Source organism: Moschus berezovskii, chromosome X (assembly GCF_049115385.1).
Source record: "Moschus berezovskii isolate FMDL1 chromosome X, NW_MosBer_1.0, whole genome shotgun sequence".
Taxonomy (NCBI): domain Eukaryota; kingdom Metazoa; phylum Chordata; class Mammalia; order Artiodactyla; family Moschidae; genus Moschus; species Moschus berezovskii.
The window spans coordinates 1,454,854-1,479,300 of NC_142488.1; the positions used below are offsets into that span (position 1 = coordinate 1,454,854).

Below are 24,447 nucleotides of genomic sequence, written 5' to 3' on the forward strand. Positions count from 1 at the left end.
GAGCTGGTCCCCACAGGCGGGCTCCAGGCACAGTTCAGCACCGCCCTGCTCATCACTCGCCAGCAGAGAGGCTGTAGACTGGTTCATCTTTTTTTTTTTTTCTTTCCTGTTTCCCTCTCGACGCGGGACGGCAGGAGTCAGCACGGCGTCGCCCGTCGAGGGTGGGGTGGCCGGATCGCCCAGCCCACCAGCCCGGCTGCCGGAGACCAAGGATGGAGGCATGGCGGGGTCCCTTCTATCTCACCTTACTCTGTTTCCTCCTGCATGTCCGAGGTAAGGGAGGGCTGGCTCCTGGAGAAAGAGGTGATTGGGTGTGCGTTTCTGTCTGCTTGCTGACAAAATAAACACTCCGTCCCAAACCACTTCCTCTCAGGAAACGGCTGTAAACTGCCAGAGTGTAGAAAAGAAAAACAGATCCCAGTCTGATGGCGGTGAGCAGCGAGCAAGGGGACCCGGTACCACGCTGGGGGGTGTCTGGGGAAATGGACCCAGATCTGTAGGGCTGGGGACACACTTAGCAGCCAGCTGTGGTTGTTTTTTGGTTCTTGGGTTTTGATCTCTGGGTGTGGCACTCATGGAAAAAGTGATCCATGTCCCTGGGGCGGGTTGAGATTTTTTTACTTCCTCGCTTTCTATCAACAGTCTGGGTGGCTTGTGTAGTCCTGTAGGGCGACGAGATGTGGCTGGGTTCAGTGGGACGAGTCACTGTTGCTGGAGATGGGGTTTTGCAGGAAGGACAGCCTTGGTTCACGTTTTTTTAGATATTTTTTTCCCTCGATGTCAGCCCTCCAGTTGGCAAATTAAAAGCATGTGAGCTGTTTATGCCCGAAACTCCAATACGGGCTCTTCCCCATCTTGGCGTGTTGGGGACGGAGGCAGGGAGGGGCCTCGCTCAGGAAGCTATAATTAACCCACGAAGGGCAGGATTTAATAGCAACTGGAGACACAGATTTGGTCCTTTGGATATTCAAATTCTAAGGCACTGAGGATTGGGAGGGGCTTAACAGTGAGTAGTGTTGTAGGTTAGGAATTAAAATTTTTTCTTTCACTGTCACTCGTTGCTGTTCGGTTGCTCAGTGGTGTCTGAGTCTTTTATGACCCCTTGGACTGCAGCACGCCAGGCCTCCCTGTCCATCACCAACTCCTAGAGTTTGCTCAGACTCGTGTCCATCGAATCGGTGATGCCATCCAACCATCTCATCCTCTGTCGTCCCCTTCTCCTCCCACCTTCAATCTTTCCCAGCATCAGGGTCTTCTCCAATGAGTTGGTTCTTCGCATCAGGTGGCCAAAGGATTGGAGTTTCAGCTTCAGCATCAGTCCTTGCAATGAATATTCAGGACTTATCTCCTTTAGGATGGACTGGTTGGATCTCCTTGCAGTCCAAGGGACTCTCGAGAGTCTTCTCCAACACCACAGTTCAAAAGCATCAATTCTTAGGCGCTCAGCCTTCTTTATGGTCCGACTCTCACATGCGTACATGACTAGGTTAGGACTGAAAAGATTTTGTTTGGATGTCACTCTTGGGGCACGTCCTGTTTGACCTGTTTGAGGATGGGTATTTAGGAACAGGTGTGGTTTTGTGAGAGCCATCCCGGCACCCAGAGCCCGGGGTCCTCCTGGAGACCCTTCCACAAATCCACATGGTGTGAGCGTCTTTCTGCACACGGGACATGCAGAAATGTGGTCAGGAGCTTCTGTCTGCGGGGAGATGTGAGTTCTCTGTAAACTGCCATCAGGGCTAAAGGAAGCTCACTGAGGCCAAGCTCTGTGTTTGCGCAGTCCCGCCCAGCAGCGGAGCCGGCAAAACCTGTCTGAGCATTTATTCCCTCAGCAGTGACGCAGAACTCTGGGCTCACCTGCTGCTACAGGCGACTCAGCCTCCCACCAGGCCCAGTCGTTCTGATCCTTCGGGAGTTACTGGATGGCGGATGCCTTCAGCTCATCGTGTGGCTCGGGGGTTAGAATTCCAGGCTTTCACTGACACGGCCCAGGGTTCAGTCTCTGGTCAGGGAACTGAGATCTTACAGCTCTTCGGAGTAGCCAAAGACAAATAAATGAAGGCACCACTCCAATCGCAGCTGTTCAAGAGCTTCACTAGGTAGGTGGGTGAGGTGCTGGAATGACTGTTTTTCTTGTTCAGTCGTGTCCGCCGACTCTTTGAGAGTCTGTGAACTGCGGCACGCCAGGCTTCCCTGTCCATCACCAGCTCCTGGAGTCCACCCAAACCCATGTCCATCGAGTCGGTGATGCCATCCAACCATCTCATCCTCTGTCGTCCCCGTCTCCTCCCACCTTCAATCTTTCCCAACATCAGGGTCTTTTCCAGTGAGTCAGTTCTTTACATCAGGTGGCCAAAGTATTGGAGTTTCAATGTGAGCATCAATCCTTCCCATGAATATTCAGGGTTTATTTCCTTTGGGATGGACTGGTTGGATCTCCTTGCTGTCCAAGGGACTCTCAAGAGTCTTCTCCAGCACCACAGTTCGAAAGCATCCGTTCATCGGTGCTCAGCTTTCTTTATGGTCCAACTTTCACATCCGTACGTGGCTACTGGAAGAGCCATGACAGGGCAGCTGCATTTTGGGAAACATCCTGGCAACGCTCATGGAGTCAGGATTCCCTTTGAGAGGTGATGTCTGAGCCCCCTGGCCATCTGGTCAACCATTAGGTTGAGCCTCTGTGGATCTCTGCCACAGGGGGAGTGTCTGCCCTGTGGTTCCCGTAGTATTCACACATGTCTCACCCAGGAGGTGACATCACACCTCCATGTGTCACTTCATGCAGCCAGCCATGCTCAACCAAGGGTGACGTTGCCCCCTGGGGCACACTTGGCACTGTCTGGAGTCAGTCATTTCTGGAGTCAGTGGTTGTCACCACTGGGGCCTGGGGCTTCAAGGCCTGGGCCTTGGGCTTCCCCCATAGCTCAGTTGGTAAAGAATCCGCCTGCAATGCGGGAGACCCGGGTTCAGTTCCTGGGTTGGAAAGATCTGCTGGAGAAGGGATAGGCTACCCACTCCAGTATTCTTGGGCTTCCCTGGTGGCTCAGGCAGTAAAGAATCTGCCTGCAATGTGGGCAGACCTGGGTTCAATCCGTGGGTTGGGAACATCCCCTGGAGAAGGGAAAGGCTACCCACTTCAGTATACTGGCCTGGAGAACTCTATGGACTGCTATAGTCCACGGGTCGCAAAGAGTCGGACACAACTGAGCGACTTTCACTTTTCCAGGGATGCAGCTCAACGTTTTCTAATGCACAGGACGCCCCATGGAGCAGGATGTCTGTCATCCAGGTTCAAATGTCAGCACTGCTGAGGTTGAGAAATCCTGCCTGAGCACTAGAGACGCCGTCTACCTGTGTACCTGTCGTGTCTATCAGTGTGTCTGTCAGTGCATTTGACAGTTGATCGGTGTATCTATCAATTGATAGATGTATCATCTGTTTTCACATGTCCTATCTTCTATTTCTGCATATAATCATTTTCAATCCTATACCTATTTTTCTAACATCTAACTGTATCTCTCATCTGCCTTTCTAATTGTCATCTATTCCCTGTGATCCATGGATCTGATTGTCATTGATTGTCTATCCATCTGTTGCATGCTCAGTCTGTCCGTTGTGCCTGACTCTTTGAGACTTTATGACACTCTTTGAGACTATAGGCTATAGACTGTAGCCGGCCAGACTCCTCTGTCAATGTGGTTCTCCAGGCAAAAATACTGAAGTGGGGAGCCATCCCCTTTTCCCAGGGGATTTTCCCCAACCCAGGCACGTTGCGTCTTGAAAATCCCTCTGGGACTTCCCTGGCGGTCCAGTGGCTAAGACTCTAAGCTCCCAATGCAAGGGGGCCCAGTCCAATCCCTGGCCAAAGAACTAGATCCCATGTGCTAACTACCTGGCACAGCCATAAATAAAAATATATACATATATTAAAAAAAAAAACCGTCCTAAATAGCTCTTTTCGGAGGGTAAGGGGGTTTGGGGTTTGATGCTAAGACCTCCCACCCACCAGCCCGAGTCCTTTTAAACCCAGGATCCCAGGAGGTCAGCCATGGGGACCCGTGTGGTGAGCCCAGAGCACATGTGGGGTTGATTAGAAACTGCCTGGCCTGCTAAAGGAAGCAGATGGGAAACAGATCTTGTGTTCCAAGCCCCGTCCTTAGGCTCTGAGGGGGAAAAACAAAGCTGGTGGAAATAACTGCTCCAGGGGAGCTGCGTCTCCCACACCCCATCCCTCCTGACATTGAGGCCTTGAATCCGTATCTTCGGAGTGATGGGAACCTCGGGAGGCGGGGCTAGACAGTGATGGGCGGGGCTGAAAGTGGCGGGGGCGGGGCTAGACGGTGGACAGACCGTGATGGGGCGGGGCTAGAAGGTGGCAGGGGCGGGGCTAGGACGTACCGGGCGGGGCTAGAAAGTGGAGGAGGAGGGGCTACACCATGGCTGGGGTGGGGCTAGAGGGACTAGCACGTGGTGGGGATGGAGCGAGACCATAGTGAGGGCGTGGCTATAGTGTGGCGGGGGCGTGGCTAGACCGTGATGGGGCGGGGCTACACCATGAGGGAGGCGGGGCTAGACTGTGATGGGGCGGGGCTAGATCATGATGGGGCGGGACTAGCACGTGGTGGGGCTGGAGCAAGACCGTAGTGGGGGCGTGGCTATAATGTTTCAGGGGCGTGGCTAGACCGTGATGGGGCGTGGCTAGACTGTGATGGGGCGGGGCTAGATCATGATGGGGCGGGACTAGCACGTGGTGGGGATGAGCAAGACCATAGTGGGGGCGTGGCTATAGTGTGGAGGGGCGTGGCTAGACCGTGATGCACGCGGCAGCGGGCGGGGGAGGTAGGTTGTTGGCTGCAGCCCCTCTGGAGGCCAGAGGGAGGCTGGTAGACTCCAGCCAGGCCTGCAGGACACGATGGGCTCCACGCCAAGAGGGCGGGGGGCCCCTGGGTGGAATCCGCCTGGTCTGTGAGTCACGCTCAGGGCTCTGCAAAGATCGCCACACCCATGACAACCAGAGCCCGCTTACCCCGTGACCTTGAATCATCGTCAGATGCTGTTATTCATTTTCTCAGTCATGTCCGACTCTCTGCGATCCCCATGAGGTGCAGCACACCAGGCCTCCTTGTCCATCACCAACTCCCAGCGTTTACTCAAACTCATGTCCATAGAGTCGGTGATGCCATCCAACCATCTCATCCTCTGTCGTCCCCTTCTCTTCCTGCCTTCAATCGTTCCCAGCATCGGGGTCTTTTCCAATGAGTCAGTTATTCGCAACAGGTGGCCAAAGTATTGGAGCTTCAGCTTCAGCATCAGTCCTTCCAATGAACACCCAGGACTGATATCCTTTAGGGTGGACTGGTTGGATCTCCTTGCTGTCCAAGGGACTCTCAGGAGTCTTCTCCAACACCACAGTCCAGAAGCATCCGTTCTTTGGCGCTCAGCGTTGTTTATCATGAGAAGCATCTGAAAACGGAAGGAGGTCACAGGAATGAGAAGTGGACGCAGAATGGGGTGGGGGCAGTTGGTTTGTTTCCAGAGTCAGCAGGAGAGGGAGTGCACCCTGGCTTTACTGCCAGCAGCCTGGCTCTGGAGGCTTCTAGTCCCCACAGGCAGCCAGATGCCCTTTTTGGAAAACACCCAGGTGCTGCCCAGTCTATTGAGAAATGGATTAGGGAGAGACCGGGACGAGATAAGTAGCAGAGGCTCAGAACAGGGAGTGGCTGGATGGTCCGGTTTGAGAAGATTGTTGAGGGGTTTGCCTGGAGCTCCAGGGACAAGCCTGGTGAGAGACGCTTGTAAGCTGTCAGGAGCTGATTGCATGGGCTTCCCTGGTGGCTCAGATGGTAAAGAGTCTGCCTGAGAGGCAGGAAACCCAGGTTCGATCCTTGGGTATGGAAGATACCCCTAGGGAAAGGAAACGACCACCCACTGCAGTGTTCTTGTGTGGAGAATCCCCATGGACAGAGGAGCCTGGCAGGCTACAGTCCATGGGGCTGCAAAGAGTCTGACACGACTGAGGGACTAACACTCTCACTTCAATAGCCTATAATCGAACAGTGTGTGAAAAAAGCATAGATGCATGTATATGTATAGAAAAGTGATTTACATATATGTGGAACTGAATCAATTTTATGCACACCAAAACTAACGCAAGACTGCAAATCAGCTGTGAAAGTGTTCGTCACTCGGTTCAGTTCGGGTCACTTCAGTCACTCAATTGGATCCAACTCTTTGTGACCCCATGGACTGCAGCACATCAGGCTGCCCTGTCCATCACCAACTCCCAGAGTTTACTCAAACGCATGTTCATCAAGTCATTGATGCCATCCAACCATCTCACCCTCTGTCGGCCCCTTCTCCACAGTCGTGTCCAACTCTTTGCGACCCCGTGGACTGTAGCCCACCAGGCTCCTGTGTCCATGGGGTTCTCCAGGCTAGAATACTGGAGTGAGTTGTCATTTCCTTCTCCGGGGGGATCTTCCGGAACCAGGGGGAGAACCGGGGTCTCCTTCATCACAAGCAGATTCTTTACCAGCTGAGCTACCAGAGAAGCCCAGAAATCAACTATCAGTTCAGTTCAGTTCAGTCCAGTCACTCAGTTGTGTCTGACTCTTTGCGACCCCATGAATCACAGCACGCCAGGCCTCCCTGTCCATCATCAACTCCCAGAGTTCACTCAAACTCATGTCCATTGAGTCGTTGATGCCATCCAGCCATCTCATTCTCTGTCATCCCCGTCTCCTCCCACCCCCAATCCCTCCCAGCATCAGAGTCTTTTCCAATGAGTCAACTCGTTGCATGAGGTGGCCAAAGTATTGCAGTTTCAGCTTTAGCATCAGTCCTTCCAATGAACACCCAGGATTGATCTCCTTTAGAATTGACTGGTTGGATCTCCTTGCAGTCCAAGGGACGCTCAAGAGTCTTCTCCAGCACCACAGTTCAGAAGCATCAATTCTTCGGCGGTCAGCTTTCTTCACAGTCCAACTCTCACATCCATACATGACCACGGGAAAAGCCATAGCCTTGACTAGACGGACCTTTGTTGGCAAAGTAATGTCTTTGCTTTTTAATATGCTATCTATGTTGGTCATAACTTTCCTTCCGAGGAGTAAGCATCTTTTAATAGTTCGATTTAAAAAAAGATGAGTGTGCAATTATCTTCCTTCATGGGTCTCTTTGACTGTGGGCAGAGCCTGCCGGGAAAGCTAGGAGTAAGAGGTTGGTTGGACAGACACACCTTCTCCTCTGCTGAGCTTGGGGTGGTGGGAGTGGGATTTGGAGGGGAGATATCTGGGCAGCTAGGGCAAAGGAAAGCTGGCTGGCCGGTTCCATCCCGCCGTGACTGACACCCTGTGTGTTCTCGCAGGTGAGAATGGTGACTTTGATTTGGCTGATGCTCTTGACGACCCCGGTAAGTGCGTCTGGCAGCCCGTGTCAGCTACTCCACTGCTCCGGGTTGGGTGGGGCCGCGATTCCTTCCTAACAAGAAAACGAGAAGGTTTACTCCACCCCTCAACCTCCACACAGCTCCAGGGAACACTGGTAGGCTTGTGTATGAAGAACCCTTTTGTCCTTTGAGTCCCCCGCCCCCTCGAACACGGAGTGGAATTTATGTTGGTACCTGGCGCGCTGCAGTCCACGGGGTCGCAGAGTCGGACATGACTGAGCCACTGAACCGAACTGATCGTTATCTTTGTTAGTGCCTTGAGATTTTCATTTTTATTTTTTAATTAGGACTTTAATGATCGTTTCTTTGAGCCACACAAAAACCCTTCGGAGCTTATCCCACTTATGTTCTCTGTCCACAGAGCCCACCAAGAAGCCAAGCTCAGGTGAGTGACTGCCTGACTCAGGTGAGTGGGCAGAAACGAGGCTGCCCCACTGCAAGCTGAGGTTTTTGAAGGAGTTTTATCGGGTCTTCCCAGGATGCTCCGGGGTGAAGAATCCACCTGCCAGTACAGGAGATGTAAGATCCACCCCCCCGGGGTCGGGAAGATGCCCTGGAGGAGGGCATGGCAACCCACTCCAGTATTCTGGGCTGGAGAATCCCATGGACGGAGGAGCCTGGCGGGCTACGGTCTATAGTGTTGCAAAGGGTTGGACTGAGCGACTCTAGGGTCGCGGAGGGTGTGACTGATGGACAGATGTTTAAAGCAAGCCCAAGTCCTTCACGAAACGGATCGCAAAATCACAGTGAGATGCTATTCCCACTAGGATGGCTACAATCGAAATACGGATGATAACAAGTGTTGGCGGGAGTGTAGAGACTTTGGAACTTCTATGTGTTCCCAATGGGGGTAGAAAATTGTGCAGCCTTCACAGAAAACAGTCCCACATTTCCTCAGAAAGCTGCACATAGAATTTCCCTGTGTGTGTGTGTGTGTGTGTTAATCGCTCAGTCATGTCCTACTCTTTGCAACCCCATGGACTGTAGCCCACCAGGCTCCTCCGTCCATGGGATTCTTCAGGTAAGAATACCACAGTGGGTTGCCGTGCCCTCCTCCAGGGCATCTTCCCGACCCAGAGATCAAACCCAAGCCTTCAAGGAATAAACGGTTTTTGTTTGCTTCTTACATACATTATAAATGCTAAACAGTTTTGTAAGTGTGTGTATGTAGTTTTTTCAAGTTCTAAATTTTGAGATTCTGCTTCTAGTGTCTTAGTAGTTTTAAGCTGATGGATGATCATCTATATTTCGTAAGCACCAACTGTGAATCAAATATAAAATCTATTGTCAAGCTTATAGTCTTGGTTCATGAGCTGCTTCTGACGGAAGGACATTTTTCTCTTCTAATCATGCGATGTCGTTTTTCCCCACAGGTATCTACCCCAACCCGAGGCCCCCGTACCACCCACAGCCTGGAAATCCCGACAACAGTGGAAGTAAGTACGTTCACTCACTTCAAAACAGCTTTGAAGCTGCCCACTGGAACTCAGGGAAGGTCATGGGGGCTGAGAGAAGCCTTTCTCATTGTTCAGCCGCTCAGTCGTGTCCGACTCTTTGTGACCCCGTGGACTGCAGCATGCCAGGTGTCCCTGCCTTCCCTATCTCCCAAAGTTTGCTCAGACTCACGTCCATCGAGTCGGTGATGCCATCCAACCATCTCATCCTCTGCTGTCCCCTTCTCCTCCTGCCTTCACTCTTTCCCAGCATCAGGGTCTTTTCCAATGAGTCAGTTCTTCACATCAAGGTGGCCAAAATGTTGGAGCTTAAGCTTCAGCATCAGTCCTTCCAATGAATATTCAGGACCGATTTCCTTTAGGATTAACTGGCTGGCTCTCTTTGCAGTCCAAGGGACTCTCAAGAGTCTTCTCCAGCACCATAATTTGAAAACATCACTTCTCCAGTGCTCAGCTTTCTTTCGGGTCCAACTCTCACATTCATACATGACTACTGGGAAAACCATAGCTTTGACTAGACGGACCTTTGTCAGCAAAGTAATGTCTCTGCTTTTTAACACACCGTCTAGGTTTGTCATAGCTTTTCTTCCAAGGAGCAAGCATCTTAATTTCATGGCTGCAGTCACCATCTGCAGTGATTTTGGGGCCCAAGAAAATACATACAATACAGGCCCTAAACATTTAGTTTAGTGACTATGTGTATATAGTTTTTTCAAGCTCTAAATTATGAGGTTCTACATCTAGTGGCTAAGTAATTTTTACCCTATTGATGGTGACCTATTCTTTATGAGCACTAACTGTAAATAAAACATAAAATCTCCATTCACGTGTATATTCGCATTTTATAAGCTGCTTCTGACGGAAGGACATTTTTCTCTTCTAATCATGCAATGTCGTTTTCCCACAGATATCTACCCTAAGCCGAGGCCCCCGTACCACCCACAGCCTGGAAATCCCGACAACGGTGGAAGTAAGAATGTTCATTCATTTCAAAACAGCTTTGAAGCTGCCCATTGGAACTCAGGGAAGGTCCTTCACCGTCTCCCGCAGTTTGTTCAAAGTCATATCCATCGACTCCATGATGACATCCAACCATCTCTTCCTTTGTCGTCCCCTTCTCCTCCCGCCTTCAATCTTTCCCAGCATCGGGGTCTTTTCCAATGAGTCGGCTCTTCTCATCAGCTGGCCAAAGTATTGGAGCTTCAGCTTCAATATCAGTCCTTCCAATGTCTATTCTGGACTGATCTCCTTTAGGATGGACTGGTTGGATCTCCTTGCAATCCAAGGGACTCTCAAGGGTCTTCTCCAACAGCACAGTTCAAAAGCATCAATTCTTTGGTGCTCAGCCTTCTCTATGGTCCAACTCTCACATCCATACATGACCATTAGAAAAACCAGAGCTTTTCGTATACAGACCTTTGTGGGCAAAGTGATATCTCTGCTTGTCTAATGGGGGGTGTTTCTTGCTACAGTCTTTTTGGGAAATGTGGGTTGAACATATTTCCATGGGCTTCCGTCCTGTGGGCCCCAGAGAATCTTAGATGCTGGCCATCCTGTAAGATGAGTCACTGCTCAGGTCCTGGGAGACTCATCCACCCGGCAGTGTGTGGGGCCAGCCTTAGGCTTGGGAGGGGACGGTGTGTGACTCAGAACTCCAGGGGCTGATGCATTTCAGAACAGAGGAAGGTTGCTTTCCGGCTTTTGTTTTTAAAGCCTTCTAGAATCTAGTGCCTTTAAAATAGTGGTGGTGGCCCTGAGTAATGAATTTATATTTGCTGTGAGTTATGTGGGCTTCCCAGGTGGCGCTGGTGGTAAAGAAGCCACCAGCCAACGCAGGAGACTTAGGAGACGTGGGTTCGATGCCTGGGTTGGGAAGATTCCCTGGAGGAGGAAATGGCAACCCACTCCAGTATTCTTGCTTGGAGAATCCCATGGCCAGGGAAAGTGGCGGGCTACAGTCCACGGTCTTGCAAAGAGTTGGACGTGACTGAAGCAACGTACCACATACACATAGTAACTGTGTGTGTGTAAGTCGCTCAGTCGTGTCCGACTCTCTGTGACCCCATGGACTGTAGCCCACCAGGCTTCTCTGTCCATGGGATTCTCCAGGAAAGAATACTGGAGTGAAAAAAAAAAAACAGAAAAGAATACTGGAGTGGATTGCCATGCCCTCCTCCAAGGGAATCTTCCCAACCCAGGGATCAAACTTGGGTGTCCTGCATTGCAGAAATGTGCTTTACCATCTGAGCCACCAGGGAAACAACCATACTCCGATAAAAACTATTGTTTAAAAACCGCTTTAAGCTTGGGGATTCTGCGCACCACTGTTTCCGTGGAAGCGATAAACCGAAAACCTAAATAAGCCGGAGCGTCATTTTCTATACCGGCCTTTTGCATTGTGTGACTGGTTCATCGCTGGAAGGTGTCCCTCTTTTTCTAAAATCACATGTTTTCCGACAGATATCTACCCAAGGCCGAAGCCGCCACCTCCGCGCCCGCAGCCTGGGAACAGTGGAGGTGAGTCCTCAGGACTAAGACGCCTTCCAGCTCGCCTCTTTGGAAGTACTAAGACGCCTTCCGGAAGATGTTTTGGAGAATTCGGTCCTCGATGGTGAAAGACGCGTTGCATTTAAAATATGAAGGAGCTCTTTTTTTTTTAAGCAGTTCTTTTTAAAGAGCCCTATATTTATATTCATGTTGGCTGTATCGGGTGTTAGTTTCAGCCCGTGGATCTTTCGTGGGGTGCACGGATTGTCCAGTTGTGGAGCCCCCTCTCCGTAAGCTGTCCGTGCGCCCCTGATGCGCGGGCTAGGGTGTGCAGGGGGCTCCCCGGACCGTGGGTGCTGACGGCCATCTGCTCTGTCCACAGGCTTCCTGAGCGACTCGGACCTCAGCGACGGCGGCCGCTACCCGCCCAGGCCGCCCGCAGGTGCGTGCGGGCTTCTGTGAGCCCACCCCGGAGCCCGGCCCAGAACCCACGTGGCCGGTGGCCGGTGGCCGGCTGCGGACTCTCCGCTCCAGCCTCAACTGGGCAGGAGGGAGGCGCGTCCCTGAAGCCGTGCGCTCCTGCGCTCTGCAAGGTGGCTGCAACCGGCCGTGGGGCCGATGCCGCTTGGAAATGGGGGTCGTCTGCATGTAAATGTGTTGTGCGCGTGTGTGTACCCGTATACATACCTCCACTGACACGTGTATTTATATGCATGTCTGCACACACGTGTATGTCTATACACACATACCTACATGTGTGCCTATATCTGCGTCTATATGTGTATCTATCTCCGTCTGATCTATACCATTATCCATGTGTATCTGTATATGTATCTCTACTTATGTTCATTTATACGCAGATGGATATCTATCTATCTATAGTTATAGCTATGCTGTGCTCAGTCGGTCAGTCGGGTCCAACTCTTTGCGACCCCATGGACTCCAGCCCACCAGGCTCCTCTGTCCATTTCATACTCGACAGAGTATCCCAGGCAAGGATTCTTGCCCAGGCCAGAATACTGGAGTGCGTTGCCATCCCCTCCTCCAGGGGATCTTCCCAACCCAGGGATCGAACCCAGGTGTCCTGAATTGCAGGCATATTGTTCACCATCTGAGCCACCAGGGAAGCCCAACAATAGTGGAGTGGTAAGCCTGTCCCTTCTCCAGCAGATCTTCCTGACCCAGGAATGGAACCGGGGTCTGCTGCATCGCAGGTGGATTCTTTATGAACTGAGCTACCAGGGAAGCCCACCTATATATCTATATCAATACCTAATGTGTGTCCGTGTCTGTCTGCCCCTCTGTTCCATGTGTCCCTGTCCCCTCTCCTACTTGTGTGTCCGTGTCTGTCTGCCCCTCTGCCCCATCTGTACCTGTCCCCTCCCCTACTTGTGTGTCCGTGTCTGTCTGCCCCTCTGCCCCCATCTGCACTTGTACCTTTAGCTATATCTGTATCTAGTTATACTCCTAAGTTGCTATCTTTGGGCTTCCCAGGTGGGTCATTAGTGGAGAATCCACCTGCAATTCAGGAGAGCTGACTTCCATCCCTGGGTGGGGAAGATCCCCTGGAGGAGGGCATGGCAACCCACTCCTATATTCTTGCCCAGAGACTCCCATGGACAGAGGAGCCTGGCGGGCTTCACTCCATGGGGTCACAGAGAGTCGGACACGGATGAATGCCTGAACACACACCCACACACCTCTCTTTACACAGATATTGTGTCTATACAAACCTTTGCAGATGTGTCTCTGTGGATCTTTCCCCCAGAAATGTATTTTTAGTGTGATACCGTTGATGTATAGCTTGATAGAAGTGGGTCCATAGAGGTGGGGGACAAGCCTGTGTTACTTTGAAGCCATAGATTTTAGTGGGGTGTATGTGTAATCTTTGAAACACACAAAGCTTTCTGAACGGCTCTCTGTGGCACGACTTTTTCCATCCAGAAGCCATGACTTCAGGGGAGGGACTCCCTATAGCATCTTCTGGAAGGTCCTGAGCTTTTCCACCACATACGGCTCCAGACTACTCAGTGGAAAAGACCCTGATGCTGGGAAAGACTGAGGGCGGGAGGAGAAGGGGACGACAGAGGATGAGACGCTTGGAAGGCATCACTGACTCGAAGCACATGAGTCTGAGCAAGCTCCGGGAGTTGGTGATGGACAGGGAAGCCTGAGGTGCTGCGGTCCATGATGTCGCAAAGAGTCGGACACGACTGAGCCACTGGACAACAACAAGCACTCTTTTGGGGGTGACTGTTGGGTCCGGCTTTGGGGCCAGCCGGGCGGACCCCTGCTGGACCCCAAGGTCCACGCTCCGAATGGCCATCACATCCCTCTTCTCTCCTGCAGGAGGCGGTGGAGGTGGCTACCAGCCGGGTCACGACAGCTACGGTAACATGCCCGCTACACTCAGCGCTGGGGCCCTGGGGATGGCGGGGCTGAATGGGCTTTTCCGGGGCTCCCGTTAGCGCACCCTCCTGGGTCTTGGGTGTCGGCCACTTCACTGCTGACCCTCAGCTTGGCTTTGTCCAGCCCTCCAGGTATCCAGGGGCTGACCTCACACCCCTCTGTCCAGGTAACAAGACACACAGTCCCGGGCTGCAAGCCTCATTAGGCAGAGAACAGCCCAGGAATTGCGGATTCTTTATGTGGATAGTGCATCATGCCAAGAAGGAAAGGAATTTACCCTGGGAGAAATAAACTCCATTCTTAGTCTATACCGAGCTTTCCTCAAAGCGAGGGGTGGATCTTGAAATCTCCAGAGCGTCCCTGGTGCTGTAAAGTGACCTTGGGAGAAAACTGAGCCAGAAAAGCAAAATGCACTGGATTCGTGTTTCTAAACTGAGATAGAATCCACACGAAACATTCCCTTAGCTTCGCGTGTACAAAGTAGACACGTGATACTTTGTAAATATAGTTGTTGGTGCTGTTTAGCTGCCAAGTCCTGTCTGACTCTGCGACCCCATGGACTGTAGCCCCCCAGGCTTCTTTGTCCTTGGGATTCTCCAGGCAAGGATACTGGAGTGGGTTGCCATGCCCTCCTCCAGGGGAATCTTCCTAACCCAGGGATCGAACCCCGGTCTCCTGCATTGCAGGCAGATTCTTCACCATGGTGAGCCCCCAGGGAATCTCTTTTTAAAAATTTCTCCCTGGGGACTTCCCTGGTGGTGCAGTTGTTAAGACTGTGGGCTTTCAGTGGCAGGACCTGAGATCAGTGCCTGGTTAGGGGACTGCATGCAGTCAAAACAGAAAAAAAATAAAATAAAATTGCCCTCTGGACATAAGAAGGTGTGGAGAAAGCTCCTTTATTTCTCAGTCACTGAGATGACTGTTTCTGGCCTGTGGGGCACGCTTCCTGGCCTTGGAGACTGGACTTTTCCCTGGACGCCCTGAGAAGTGGGGTTTTGAGCTCAGACAAGCCCCCTCTCTCTGTGGCTGGGGGTCAGCATGCCCCTGGTATTAGCAGACCTGCTGAACTTGCAAGGAGAGCTCAGCGCAACTCGGTGCGGCCAGGGAATGTCCCGGGGTGCGCGTGTCTGTTCCTCTGGCTCGGGGAGAATCAGGGTGGGGCCTTTCCTCAGATGTCATAGCCTCTGCTTCGGGGTCCTGTCTTTCTCGAAGCTTCCTTTGGGGAGAATCAGGGTGGGGCCTTTCCTCAGATGTCATAGCTTCTGCTTCGGGGTCCTGTCTTTCTCGAAGCTTCCTTTGGGGAGGTCTCCGGCATTTCCGAGCGATACCTTCCTCTTCACGTGGCCTTTCTGTCCTGCAGGACGAGGAGGGCGCTACAGACCCGGCTCCCCTGGCACTAATTATGGTAAAGGAGGTCTTTCGTAAAAGCCAAACCAGGAGAAGTTCTCCTGCTGAGGAGCTAACCCCCGCATGGACGCTGCCTTACTGCCTGGGTCTCTGATGGGCGTCCTCACTGCGCTCTGAAGCTGGGGAGGGGTGTGCGTGGGACGCGGGTCGCCATCCTTCCCAGAAATGAAGGCTTGCTCATGCGTATTACTGCCTCTGCACACGCGTGTGAGCATGTGTGTGTCCCTGCACATGTGTGTGTGTGCGTGTGGCTGGGAGGGCGCTTGCGTTTATACAGGTGGCATCTGTTCACATGTGTCTTTGCGCTGTGTGTCTGTGCATGCGTGCGTATGAATTTGAAACACACGTGCATGTGTGTTTGCGCTGTGGGTGCGCGGGTCAGGGCGGATGTGTGCACGTGGATATAGGTGTAGCTCTTGTGTGTTCCTGTGTACGTGTGTGGGCATGTCCTGTGCACACACATGTGGAGACGTGCACGCGTGTGTCCACGGTCATGTCCACACGGGCACAGCGCCTGTGATGCTGTGTGCAGGCCTGCCCGTGTGCGCGTGGCTGTGCCGCTGGGTGTGTGTGGACATGTGCTCGTGTTGTACGTGTGCGCATGTGTGTATATGCGGGTGTGCATGAGTTACGTGTATGTACATGCGTGCATATGGGTTGTGTGTTGTGTGTGGGGTGTGTGTGATGTGTGTGCATGTGTGTATATGGGTGTGTGTGTGTGATGTGTGTGCATGTGTGTATATGGGTGTGTGTGTCTGTGTGTGAAATGTATGTGTGCCTGTGTGTATATGGGTGTATGTGTCTGTGTGGGATGTGGTGTGTGTGTGCATGTGTGTATATGGGTGTGTGTGTGTGATGTGTGTGTGCATGTGTGTATATGGGTGTGTGTGTCTGTGTGATGTGTGTGTGCAAGTGTGTATATGGGTGTGTGTGTATGTGTGTGAAATGTGTGTGTGCCTGTGTGTATATGGGTGTATGTGTCTGTGTGGGATGTGGTGTGTGTGTGCATGTGTGTATATGGGTGTGTGTGTCTGTGTGATGTGTGTGTGCAAGTGTGTATATGGGTGTGTGTGCATGTGTGTGAAATGTGTGTGTGCCTGTGTGTATATGGGTGTATGTGTCTGTGTGGGATGTGGTGTGTGTGTGCATGTGTGTATATGGGTGTGTGTGTCTGTGTGATGTGTGTGTGCAAGTGTGTATATGGGTGTGTGTGTATGTGTGTGAAATGTGTGTGTGCCTGTGTGTATATGGGTGTATGTGTCTGTGTGGGATGTGGTGTGTGTGTGCATGTGTGTATATGGGTGTGTGTGTCTGTGTGATGTGTGTGTGCAAGTGTGTATATGGGTGTGTGTGTATGTGTGTGAAATGTGTGTGTGCCTGTGTGTATATGGGTGTATGTGTCTGTGTGGGATGTGGTGTGTGTGTGCATGTGTGTATATGGGTGTGTGTGTCTGTGTGATGTGTGTGTGCAAGTGTGTATATGGGTGTGTGTGTATGTGTGTGAAATGTGTGTGTGCCTGTGTGTATATGGGTGTATGTGTCTGTGTGGGATGTGGTGTGTGTGTGCATGTGTGTATATGGGTGTGTGTGCATGTGTGTGAAATGTGTGTGTGCATGTGTGTGTATATGGGTGTGTGTGTCTGTGTGATGTGTGTGTGTGCAAGTGTGTATATGGGTGTGTGTGTATGTGTGTGAAATGTGTGTGTGCATGTGTGTATATGTGTGTGTGTGATGTGTGTGTGCATATGTGTAAATGGGTGTGTGTGCGTGCTTCTTGTGCACGCCTTTGTGTGTATCCCTACGCCCTGAGGAGACAGCCTCACCCCCTCGGTCTCCAGCCCCACCCCTCCCTGGCTTGGATGTGTAACGCCCGGCTCCCAGCAGCAGGCAGCCCGCAACCAGCTCTTCCGAATATGCGTGACCGTGTGCTTGTCCCCTTGCAGGTGGAGACGGCTACTCCACACACGGCAACCCGCAAGGTACGGCCTGGGGGCGGGGCGCCCGGCCTTCCGAGGGTGGGCTCCCCACATGGCTTTGGAGGGGCCGGGGCTGGCGTGGTATTGTTTCCACGGAGGGTGTTCAGAGACCACCTTCTCTCTCTGTGTGGGCGTTCAGAAGCTCCTTCTGGGCGGGGTCCATCCCACGGGGGTCAGAGAAGGAGAAGTGGGAAGAGCTGCAAGATGCCTGGGGCTCTGGGGACTGACTCGGAGCTGAAAGACGCCTGGGGCTCTGGGGACTGACTCGGAGCTGCAAGACGCCTGGGGCTCTGTGAGTGTGGCTGCGGTGCTTGGAGCTCCTGCTGCCCACCGCTGGCTCCCCTTTCATTGATCACGGCTGACCCCAAGTCTCGAAGGAGAGCAGCAGAGAGACCACAGCCTTCACCCCCAGAGAAGCCCCCAGTGGGGCCCTGCCAGCCCTGTCACCGGGCCCGCAGGGGAGGCTTGGAGTGTGGCCAGCGGGCGTCGTTTGTGTGTCGCTGGGACGGCGGAGGCCAGCCTCTCGGGGATCTGGAGGCTGACACCAGTGCAGGGCAACGGTGGACCTGCCCGGCCGACGCCAAGGCTTTGGGGGAGAAGAAAGCGACAGAGCTGTCTTTCTAAGCCTTCAGGCCCAGGACCCGGGCGGGGCAGTCTTGCCGTTTGCGGGACGTTTGCGAAGGCCACGGGTGCTTTCCTTCTCATGAACTGGAGGTTAGGGGAGGACAGGTGCTCCCCAGACAAGAATCAGGTCTGACACACGGATTCATGGCATCTGTGTCTAGACAGGAGCTTCCCTGAGAGCTGAGATGGTAAAGAATCCACCTGCAATGCAGGAGACCCCGGTTCGATTCCTGACTTGGGAAGATCCCCTGGAGAAGGGATGGGCTACCCACTCCAGTATTTTTGGGCTTCCCTGGTGGCTCAACCGGTAAAGAATCCACCTGTAATGCGGGAGACCCTGGTTCAATTCCTTTGCTGGGAAGACCCCTTGGAGAAGGGAATGGCACTCCAGTATTCTCGCCTGGAGAATCCCATGGACAGAGGAAGTGTGGTGGGGCTACAGTCCGGGGGTCACAAAGAGTTGGACACAAATGAAGCAGCTGACTTTTTCACTTTCTCCAGGACAGAGGACTCACCCAGGATTGGGGTGGGCTGGAAGACAGAATGACTGCTCCTGGATGGCACATCTCCGAGGCGCGGTCTACAGATGTGTGGGAGTCGGGCAGGACAGGAGACAGACGTGTTGGGCTAGCTTTGACTGAATGGACCCCCAGGAACTGTATTATCTGTGGGGCCACAGTATGGAATGTGATAGATGCAGGGCTACAGGGGTAACTGGCCGGGTGACCTCTGGGCTGCTCTGCACTTTGTACACGCGTTCCCTTGGACCGCAAGGAGACCCAACGAGTCCATCCTAAAGGAAAGCAGTCCTGAATATTCGTTGGAAGGACTGATGTTGAAGCTGAAACTCCCAGACTTCGGCCACTTGATGCGAAGAGCTGACTCATTGAAAAAGACCCTGATGTTGGGAAAGATTGAGGGCAGGAGGAGAAGGGGACGACAGAGGATGAGATGGTTGGATGGCATCACCGACTCGATGGACATGAGTTTGAGCAAGCTCCGGGAGATAGTGAAGGACAGGGAGGCCTGGCGTGCTGCAGTCCATGGGGTCGCAAAGAGTCAGACACGACTCAGCGGCTGAAGAACATGAGTACATATTTTCTATTTCCAAAGATACAGATTCATCCAAACACACCCATTAAATAAAATATATATATTTGTATCTTCTGTACAAAACCGTTGGATGCCCCAGACTGATCAGACGTGGTTAGTAAGCGCCCCTTTAGATAAAGCAGGATGCGTCCCTTGGGCTTCTTCGATGAATTTCATCCTCTTCCCGTGAACAGGAGGGCGGGGGTGGGGGGGAGTGGGGAGTCGCTGGCGATGCACGGGGTCCCCGCTGGCGCTGCTTTTCCTGAGCCCGTCTTGTTCCCCTGGATTCCCGCAGGCAACACCGTAGCGAAAATTGCATCTCCGATTGTCTCCGTGGTGGTGGTGGCGCTGATCGGGGCGGCAGCCAGCTACTATAACCGGAGGAGAAACTGCCTCAGGACAAATGGTGAGTCTCCCCCACCCCGCCCCCCGTTGTGTCTGCCTTAGCTGGTAAAGCCCGATGTAAAAAAATATAGAGAGATGGATGAGGGAATGAAAAAGAGGCAGACTCTCAGGTACGGAGATGGGGCAGGGGTTAGATGCTCGGGAGGGGATTAAAAGGAACCAGCTTTTAAATAATATACATATATATATCTTCTGTACAAAACTGTTGGCAACCCACTCCACTCTCCTCGCCTGGAAAACCTCATGGACAGAGGAGCCTGGTGGGCTGCCGTCCATGGGGTCGCAAAGAATCAGACACAACTGAGCAACTAATACTTCATGTACAAAGTAAATAAGCTACAGGATATATGGCTTGCAACACCCCCGGCTACAATAGAGCCAATATTTCATAAAGATTTTTAAATGCGTGCTAAGTCAGTTGCACTGTGTGTGACTCTTTGCAACCCCCATGGACTATAGCCCGCCAGGCTCCTCTGTCCATGGGATTCTCCAGGCAGGAATATTGGAGCGGGTTGCCGTTTCCTCCTCTAAACTTTGAGTGTCGTACAATGTATACAAATGTGGAATCGCTTTGCTGTACATGAGACTTCCCTGGTGGGCTCAGTCTTAAAGAGTCCACCTGCCAATGCAGGAGACACAGGTTCGATCCCTAGGTCGGGAATATCCCCTGGAGGAGGAAATGGCAACCCACTCCAGTCTTCTTGCCTGGAGAATCCCATGGACAGAGGAACCTTGCAGGCTACAGTCCACGGGGTCGCAAAGAGTTGGACACGACTGAACGACCCAGCACACACACACCTCCAGGGAAATGAGTTTGTGGAGGGGGCAGGGGGCGGCAGGGGGGTAGGGCTTCTGCTTCAACGTTGGGCCCAAGCTCCTGGGTTTGCAGAATTACAAGCCCAGGGAGCTGCCTTTGGGAGCAGAGATTCTGCCTGCTGACCCAGGAAATTCCTAGAGACGTCGCTAAAGAGGTGGTCGGGGAGAGATGCTTTCCTGCAGAAGAAGCAACAACAAATTAGTTAATGTGGATGCTCTCAATCTTTGGTCCCGAGATCACTCATGTCGGCACCTATCTGGGTTTTGCCAGGGTGAGGTTTCCACCGCCGGTGAGGGAAGCTGTGAAACAGAAGTCTATTCCAATAGTGTTGTTATGTTTGTTTTGGATTTCAGTTCAGTTCAGTTCAGTCGCTCAGTCGTGTCCGACTCGTTGCGACCCCACGAATCACAGCACGCCGGGCCTCCCTGAGTTGGGCAACTTCAAAATCTCAACAGCTGCCCTCTGGCCCCCTCTGCTGGTGGTGGGCTGGTATTGACTTACGCCGTGGCAAGGAACTGCCTGGGTCTGTACAACACCCCAGCCTGAAAGTTTGTGGGGGAAGCAGAGTTTATGACAAGAATAAAACCGCTTACATTCTGGACCACATACCTCATCATTGCTGTTGATGTTGGGTCACTCAGTCGTGTCCGAGTCTCTGCGACCCCGTGGACGGCAGCACGCCAGGCCTCCCTGTCCATCAGCACCTCCTGGAGTTTCCTCAAACTCATGTCCGTTGAGTCTGTGATGCCCTGTGTCACCCCTACAGTGAAAAAAATAACCGTGCCTTAAGTTCAACCCACTGAGGTTTTGTTTTTTCTCCCCCTAACTGTGACGTCTTGCTTTCGATCTTTCCTTGCAGAACCACGGACCGTCTGAGGTCTTCAAAATCCACCCACTGCTCCGAGAAAGCCTCCCGTTCAGATGACGGCCCTGTCGATCCTGTGGAACATCCCTTTCATTCTTGGCTTCACCCACTGCCCTGGAGGATCTCCTCTTCTGTTTGCAATAGACGCCCTGCCACACAAAGAAGGGGGTCCCTAATTCCTCAGATACACTGATGGGAACATGGTGGACCGCTGGATATTGGGTTGGAAAGAGATTGCTTGATCTGTGGGCTCCATCGGCCACATGGGCTGAGAGGTTCCGACTCTGGTCTGAGCTCTGGACTATGTCCTGCTGGGACCTCGGGCCACCAACGTGTTCAGAGAATAGCTGGGGGGGTCTCAGGTGGGGCTGCTGTGGAGGACTTCCAAAGGATGGAAGCTGCTGCTTGGGTTTCTAGCAAGCTAGCTTAACTGATGCTACAGGCTCCTTGAAAAAGTGAAAGTGTTAATCGCTCAGTGGCAACTGACTTTCTGCGACTCCCCCCACCCCCGGACTGTAGCCCACCAGGCTCCTCTGTCCATGGGAATTCTCCAGGCAAGAATACTGGAGTGGGTTGCCATTCCCTCCTCCAGGGCATCTTTGCTGACCCAGGGGTTGAACCTGGGTCTCCCACACTGCAAGCACATTGCTTTACCATTTGAGCCACCAGGGAAACTAAACCACCTTCAGTTACGTCAGGAATCCGGACCCATTCACCACCGCCTGCGAATCAGGAACGAATGTGTTTCTACCCTAAGGGCAGCATTTGAACTTTATTTCAAAGCTCACAAAAGTACTATGACCTGCAGAGGATGAGGCTGGATTTGGGGAAATTTAAGTGCAAGGCCCATGATGTGGAAACCTGCTTGGGGAAGCGATCTCGGGGTGTTTTTGTTTTTGCTATGAAATTGTTTGGTTTCTACTTTTTTTCTCAGAACGTGGGATAGAGATTTTGAGGTGTGGAGACCTTTCTTGTATTGTTATTGGTCTTGGATCCTCTGTGGGTACCAGTTCTTAACACAACGTCAGCGCTTTCCTTGGCATATATTTTTCTTTTTCCTGGACTAACTGTCTACCCTCCGCATCTAAAAAGTAGACCAGCTGCTCGCTTGGGTTTTAGTCGTTCTTTAGGGGAGAGGAGAGAATGGTTGGTTTGGGCAGACTCGTGTAGTCTGATGGACTGAGATGAATGCTGATAGAACGTTTAGGGTTTGAGTATCAGAACCAAAGGGGAAGATGGTCACTGGGGACTGGAACACACAAAGCTGATGCATGGAAATCCTGGATATTCACGTGTGGGTGCTCCCCCTTAGATACCTGCACCCCAGTGTTTACTGCAGCACTATCCACAGCAGCCAAGACATGGAAGCCACCTAAGAGTCCATCGATGGAGGAATGGCTCAGGAAGCTGTGCTACCTGTAAACAAGTGGAATATTACTCAGCCTTGAAAAAGAACGAACCCGTGCCGTTTGCAGCAACGTGGGTGGACCTGGACAGCATTACAGTAAGTGAAGTACGTCTTCAGAACACAAATAGCACATGACATCGCTTATGTGTGAAGTCTAAGAAAATGGATACAAATGAACTTATTTACAAAACAGAAATAGACTCATAGACATATGAAACGAACGTCTGGTGACCAAAGGGGAAAGCAGAGAGGCATGAATTAGGAGTCTGGGATGAAGAGATACACTATACTATACATAAAACAGATAAACAGCAAGGTCTTACTGTATAGCACAGGGATCTCTACTCAAAATCTGGTAATAAATGATAATGGAAAAGAACCTGGAAAAGAGTATACGTATGTCTCTCTGAATAACTGAAATTGCCTTATGTGTTAGCTGCTCAGTCATATCGGACTCTTTGTGACCCCGTGAACTGTAGCCCACCAGGCTCCTCTGTTTATGGGATTCCCCAGGCAGGAAGTCTGGAGTGGGTTGCCGTGCCCTCCTCCAGGGGATCTTTCTGATCAGTGATGGAACCTGGGTCTCTGAGCCACCAGGGAAGATTATACCTGAAACTAACACAACATTGTGAGCTGACTACAGTTAAACAAAAAAAGAAAAGAGAACACCCTTTCTTCAAGTATAAACCGCTGGATGCAAGGGTGCTGACCCACCTCCAACTCTCAATGTTGGAAGAGCAAACCTCTCTGTCATAGACACACACACACACACACACAGAGTCTCAAAATTCATGCACTGGTGGCCTGACCCTTGGGATCTCAGAGTGGAACCTTGTGTGTCAAAAGACTGGGGACAGTTGTGATCAGTTAAGATGATGAGTCAGAACAGGAGGATGGCTTTTAAAGCAATATGAGTTGTGTCTGTATAAGAGGGGAAATTCAGAGACACACAGAGGGACATCAGGAGAAGAGCCTGAGTGGCTTGGAGCGGGCCAGCCACAAGGCAAAGAGCTATCGCAAGCCGGGACAGAGCCCCGAATGACCTTCAGAGGGTGTGCCCACCTGCCCACCCCTCGGTCTTGGACCTCCAGACTCTGAAACTGGGAGAAGATACATATTTCTTGTTTCATCTGCCCAGTTTTTTGGGATTCTGTTAGACATCCTTAAAAAGTCATACAGAGATGAATATATTTGGGGTACATAGTTGGGAGATTGTTTTTCTTTTTCTAATTTATACGCGAGAATGGGGAATGCATCTAGCTTGTCTATACAGGTGGTACAGGAAGCCAGGCATGATTAAACTCTGGACTCAGGCCCAAAGTGTGAGATCACAGTCTGGCTTCTCCAAGTCAAGCTGTGTGACCCTAGGCAAGTTGTGCAACCTCTCTGGGCATCAGTCATCTCATCTGAAAAATGGGTGTTAATAATGATGGCATCTGTCTTCCAAAACAGTGGTGAGGCTGTGGTCGTTCAGCTGCTAAGTCGTGTGAACTCTTTGCAGCCCCGTGGGTTGTAGCCCTCCAGGCGCCCCAGTCCATGGAAATTTCCAGGCAAGAATACTGGAGTGGGTTGCCATCTCCTTCTCCAGGGGATCTTCCCAAACCAGGGATTGAACTGCAGTGTCCTGCATGGGCAGGCAGATTCTTTACCCCTGGAGTCACCAAGGAACTGTATCCTATATTTTGAAAGATTTTACATAGTCTCACCTCAGAAAGAAAGAATTATGTCACAGGGTAGAGACGTCAGACAAGCTTACGGTGATCATCCCACTGAAAAGTAGCTGCCATGGTCATCCCACTGAAACATAGCTGCGATGGTCATCCCACTGAAATGTACCTGCAGTGGTCATCCCACTGAAACGTTTCATCATCCCACTGAAATGTATCATCGTCCCAACGTACACCTTAACCTTCTACAATGTTACATGTCGATTATATCTCAATAAAGCTGGGGGAAAAGAGTTCCTTCTGAATTTTTTCTGCGTGTATTTTTGCTTGGATTCTGTAGGCGTGTGGCGTTCTACGAGCACAGATGATCTTTACAGTGGCTCTGGCGA

The 24,447-nt window shown here is 51.8% G+C and overlaps 1 protein-coding gene across 3 annotated transcripts; it reads left to right on the forward strand.

Annotated features, from left to right (window-relative positions):
* LOC129535248 (glycoprotein Xg) lies at positions 1–24,352 on the forward strand. Of its 3 annotated transcripts, XM_055393928.2 has the most exons (12): positions 10–273; positions 7,367–7,411; positions 7,809–7,832; positions 8,821–8,883; positions 9,809–9,871; positions 11,362–11,418; positions 11,771–11,830; positions 13,738–13,779; positions 15,158–15,202; positions 17,148–17,183; positions 19,192–19,302; positions 20,978–24,352. In XM_055393928.2, exons 1-12 carry the CDS (start codon positions 213–215, stop codon positions 20,992–20,994), a joined length of 624 nt encoding a protein of 207 aa, XP_055249903.2. In that variant the 5' UTR covers positions 10–212; the 3' UTR covers positions 20,995–24,352. The 3 variants fall into 3 exon arrangements, with proteins under 3 accessions (XP_088690081.1, XP_055249904.2, XP_055249903.2); XM_055393929.2 differs by lacking the exon at positions 15,158–15,202 and having other exon boundaries at positions 8–273; XM_088833955.1 differs by lacking the exons at positions 15,158–15,202; positions 17,148–17,183; positions 19,192–19,302; positions 20,978–24,352 and adding an exon at positions 13,964–14,780 and having other exon boundaries at positions 1–273.
* Positions 24,353–24,447: the final 95 nt, after the last annotated feature.